This window comes from Barbus barbus (assembly GCF_936440315.1).
Source record: "Barbus barbus genome assembly, chromosome: 22".
Taxonomy (NCBI): domain Eukaryota; kingdom Metazoa; phylum Chordata; class Actinopteri; order Cypriniformes; family Cyprinidae; genus Barbus; species Barbus barbus.
In genome coordinates this window covers 17,036,526-17,041,712 of record NC_136750.1, presented here as the reverse complement: position 1 = coordinate 17,041,712, position 5,187 = coordinate 17,036,526, and the positions used below count along the sequence as shown (strand labels likewise).

At 37.5% G+C, this 5,187-nt stretch overlaps 1 protein-coding gene across 1 annotated transcript; it reads left to right on the top strand.

Annotated features, from left to right (window-relative positions):
• Positions 1–305: 305 nt before the first annotated feature.
• On the top strand, positions 306–4,602 carry LOC306888664 (putative gonadotropin-releasing hormone II receptor; the record flags this gene model as incomplete). The annotated part of the gene is made up of 3 exons (XM_079447092.1): positions 306–854; positions 3,021–3,225; positions 4,136–4,602. 3 exons carry the CDS (start codon positions 306–308, stop codon positions 4,600–4,602), a joined length of 1,221 nt encoding a protein of 406 aa, XP_079303218.1.
• Positions 4,603–5,187: the final 585 nt, after the last annotated feature.

Sequence of the window (5,187 nt, the reverse complement as noted above, 5' to 3'; positions counted from 1 at the left end):
TAGCATTTAAAGATCATAATTTAAAGATCAATCAATACTATAAACTTGCATTATGATGATACATTTATTTTCATAAACATTTTTTTTTTCTTCTGTGAAATGCAGCCGACTGTCTACAAACACTTAATGACCAGATTGAAGTCTGATTTTTTTTTTTAAAATCCCACTCTAGTACTGTCAACTAAAGGAGCTTTTCCAGGTACTATTACAATCTCCTCCCCGGATCATGATGAATCACCTGTGAGCCTCATTGTGCAGCAGGTAGCCGAGTGAATGCAGCAAACACACGCTTTCGCTCTTCAGTGATGAATGACAGCTCTCCAACATCTGAGAACATCATGTTTCACCAGCTGACTGCAGATGCTCTGAACGGTAGCTGTGACTACACCTTGCCCACGTGTAACAATAGCACAGGTGAAGCGGCATTGCAGCTGCCCACTTTTTCCATGGCAGCAAAAGTGAGGGTGATAATTACCTTCACTCTTTGCGCAGTGTCAGCTGTGTGCAACCTCTCTGTGTTGTGGGCTACCAGCACCAACAACAAGCGCAAATCTCATGTAAGAATTTTAATCATGAACCTCACCGCTGCCGACCTGCTGGTGACTTTCATTGTGATGCCAGTGGATGCGGCTTGGAACATCACGGTTCAGTGGTTGGCGGGGGATCTGGCTTGCAGATTGCTAATGTTTCTGAAGCTCGTGGCGATGTACTCCTGTGCGTTCGTGACTGTAGTCATAAGCCTGGACAGGCAGTCGGCCATTCTCAACCCTCTGGCCATCAATAAGGCTAAGAAGAAGAACAAAATAATGCTGAGTGTGGCCTGGGTGATGAGTGTTGTTCTCTCTGTCCCTCAGGTGAGGAGCTGCTTGAGTGATTTCATGTTTTCATTGTGTCTTATCTATGCTGCATTACTTGAATTCACCAGAACCCCCAGAGTCTGGCGTAACACCCTGCATCAAGTAGAGAGATCAAAATGAAAACGACAGGAGGTTTAACAACTTGCCTTCTTGAGCTCAGACCTGAAATATACATATTTTTCATATTTAGTCTCATTTTAAGCCACAAATTTGTTCACTTTTAACTGGAACATGTATTTGACAAGTGTGCTATACAGTTTTAAATATGGAAAATGAAAATCCTGTCATCATTTACTCTCCTCATGTCGTTCCAGACCAGTTTAATTTACTTTCTTCTGTGGAATACAAAAGAAGTTATTTAACAGAATGTCCAAACTGCTCTTTTCTATTCAATGCATGTGTGCAATGAATCATCACTGACAATTCTATTTACATAATATGGCATTTCACACCTTGATTAATGTCACTGATGCCACACTACACATACATCGCAATGCACCAAATTTGAATATGCACATACTGAAATCATCATAAAAGACATTTTTGGTGAACCCTTAGTGTCCCTAACACAAAGGTATCATATATCATTGCATGGACTGCTATGGTACTACTACTGCTATTTTATGGTTATATTTCTTGTCATTTTGGAACTTGATCATCTCAATCACCATTCGTTTTCATAAGTCTGTATGGAAAAAAAAGCAGCATGAACATTCTGCATACTGTCTCCTTTTGCCTCTCACAGAAGAAAAAAGTCATTACAGCTTTGTAATAATATCAGTGTGAGGAAATGATAACAGAATTTTCACTTTGGGGTGTAAGGTAAAGGGTGTAAAGAGGATTAAAGTATCCATTTAACGTACTACTGTAAAAAAAAAAATTTTCTGTTGCCAGATTGTCTTTCAGATCATATTGAAAACCTCATGTTTTAAATCAGTAACTTATTTCATATTCAGTATTCTCCCTAGACCTGTTGTAAAATTAGAATCAGAGCTAGAAAGTGTTATAAAATTCATAGACGTTAGATTAGTTCAGCAATTACAGTACACGCTCTCATCAGCCCTTTAATTTCACCTCAGATTTAACATGACTGGCACTTACTGAGATACATTACTCAACATCACACACGCACACACACACAAAGATAAATTATGCAGTTTGTAAGTCAATCAGATGTTTTTACATTTTACATGTTTTCTTAAATGAGCCTCAAATGACCCTCAAACTCAATACTGGAGAAAACGCACTGCATCCTTCAGCTATATCTGAAATGATAAAGATGAAAGCAGCAGGAATTACTGGAATGAGTGGTTAATAAAGAGTTGATTGATTCTAAATCAGAGGAGGCGTGCACATTTCAAAACACTGCAGTTGAAGTAATAAATGCTGAGACCTCTTTATTTGCTCCTCCTGATGAAGAAGAGCATTTAAAATCAGTCTGCTTCCAAATTTAGAAGAGGCTGATGACGGGTCAGCCAGGTAAAAGAATGAGGGTATATTACAAGTACCAGAACTCCACAGTATAACACATTGTTATGACAGCAGATTGTGCTTAAATTAGGGAATTTCAGACTGATATGGTAGAAGATACAAGGTCACAACAGGTTATAGTGGATATTTTGTTGTCATTTGTTTATTCATTTGTTTTTGTGATTAATTTCTGAGGCGTAAACAGACAGATGGCTTCACTCTGTATGCCACCATTGGCTCTGCCAGTCTTCATTTATCATTTGGGAATCTCCTTGTCATAGTTAGAATATGTAGTCTGGCTTCATAATATTTATGAAATGTTCTGCAAAAGACTGATCCTGGCGAACATTGATCCTTTTGCTGAAGGGGATAAATGACGCCACAGCTGACAGTGTTCACCTGATTAGTTGGCTGTAGATGCGTATAACATTTAGCATTTAACAATCACTGAGAGTTCAGGGCTGAAAAGGCACAATTAGTCATTATAGTCACTATTAATCTGTTTCAATAAAGAAACAGATTCCTTTACATTTTTGATGACCTCAAGGTGAATAAATATAAAGCAAACTTTCATATTTTTTGGGTGAACTAGACCTTTAAAGGTTTGTTTATATTTGGCATTTTGAATGTATTTAATGGTAGTTAAAAAGTAGTTGTGATTGTAATCTGCTGACCTGCTGAATTCCCCAACAGATGTTCCTGTTTCACAATGTGACCATCACAGTGCCAGCCAATTTCACTCAGTGCACCACTCGAGGGAGCTTTGTCAAACACTGGCAGGAGACCATCTACAATATGTTTACTTTCATTTGCCTCTTCCTGATACCTCTGGCCATCATGATCTGCTGCTACACAAGGATCTTGGTTGAGATCTCTCGAAGGATGACCAAAGGAAACAGTAGGTGGCGTTTAATTTGAAACAAGGCTAATGTTACATACTAGCTAGCTACTGTATATCAACGAGTCCTATTAGAATATGAATCAGCATGTTCAAAATATTAAACAAAGTGAATTGTCATGTTTCGATTATGTAGATGCACTCTAATTCAGGGTTTTCTAATATTGACCAGTGTTCTGTTAAAATGAAATCTTGAGGATTTGAAATGTTAAAAATGCCTGAAAGTGAAGAATTTAAGACATAAATATTAGTATTGTAATTTGTACTTTAAAATAAAATTATTCTAATTACTACAATTACTTGTTTACTTGCATACTTGCAATGTCATATTATTAACCGACATCAGAGAACCGTAAACATATAATCAAATCTCAAGGTATTTCAAGTAAGTATTTTATGTCTAAAAGGTTTGCTGACAAAAAAAGTTTGGGAACTCCTGCCCTGATTAAATATTCCTCCGGTCAAAGATAAATCTTTCAGTGTGATTTGTGAACCAATTTAATTGTTGAACTGACTCAACAGAATCATTTCAAAACAATGATTCATTCACGAATCTGACATCACTTTCAGGTCATCCTCTTCACTTAAAATAACAATGAATTAAGTAAAAAGTAAGTTTCCCAAATTGAAATTGCTAAAAAAAAAATCTATAAAATACAGATATTTGAAAATTCCATCATCATTACAGTTATTTTGGAATTTCATTAGAAGAAGCCATGAATTACAGTTAAAAAATTCTTTAGAGTATCTACTTTTGAGCTGTACAGAAAAATGAAAGTCATATAGGTTTTAAATGACTTCAGGTTGAGTAAATGATGGTAAACTATCCCTTTAAATACTGTAGTGAAGTAAAATACTTGTAAAAAAAAATTATTTTCACTGCAAATTTATACTCTTCTTGGTTTTACAGTATCGTCAAAGGAAGTCCACTTACGGCGCTCCAACAGCAACATCCCAAAGGCCCGTATGAGGACTTTAAAAATGAGCATAGTAATAGTGACCTCTTTCATAGTTTGCTGGACGCCGTACTATTTGCTGGGTCTCTGGTACTGGTTCCTTCCTGAGGATTTAGAAGAGACTGTTTCTCACTCACTCACTCATATACTGTTTATTTTTGGACTCTTTAATGCGATTCTGGATCCCATCACTTATGGCCTCTTCACCATCCATTTCCGCAAAGGACTGAAGCGCTACTGTCGCAACGCGGTGGTACTCACAGAGTCAGAGAATAATTCCATCATGACGGGCTCATTGAAATGCTCACCATCCCCGTTTCGCATGAAAAGAGTGACCCAGACCGGTCCAGGAGCTGACCCGGAGCAGAATGCGGTGAGTGGGGAAGATAAGAAGCCAGCTGACAGTGAAAACAAGGAATAGTGGCAACCCTACCAATCCAGCCTTGAAAGTGTCATTTAATTAAAGATACGGATGTGACAAGACAGGCCTTGTACTGGCAGTCTAGCTGCTCGCAAGAACAATGAGACAACAACACACTCCTGCCTGTTCTCCTCAACAGCGTTAGACAGATTACAATTGAGCCCAAGTGTGTCGCATCTTTTCATTAATTCGCTGATGAGCTGCTTCAATTATTCAGTTATATTTAATGCCCATCTATTTTCCTGATACAGGTGATCAAGTTTTGTAATCATTTGCCCTTTACTAAATACACCAATCACATTGCAGATTAATTAGATCATTTCTACTTGCGGATTTTGTTGAAAATGTAATTTACATCAAGGGTTTTTTACACCTCATCTGCAGCATCTCCACTTGCTATCACAAAGGGTATCGCTCTTGAATTACTGAAGAAATTAGTTTCATCTACAAACAAATAAGATGTGTGGATTTAGCGTTTTGAGATATTACAAATGCAAATTCATGTACACTGGTTCTTGAATAATTGTCTGGTGTTAATTGGAAGCGTTCAGTCGTATCTTTTCAGGAATCCTAACCCAGACCCTT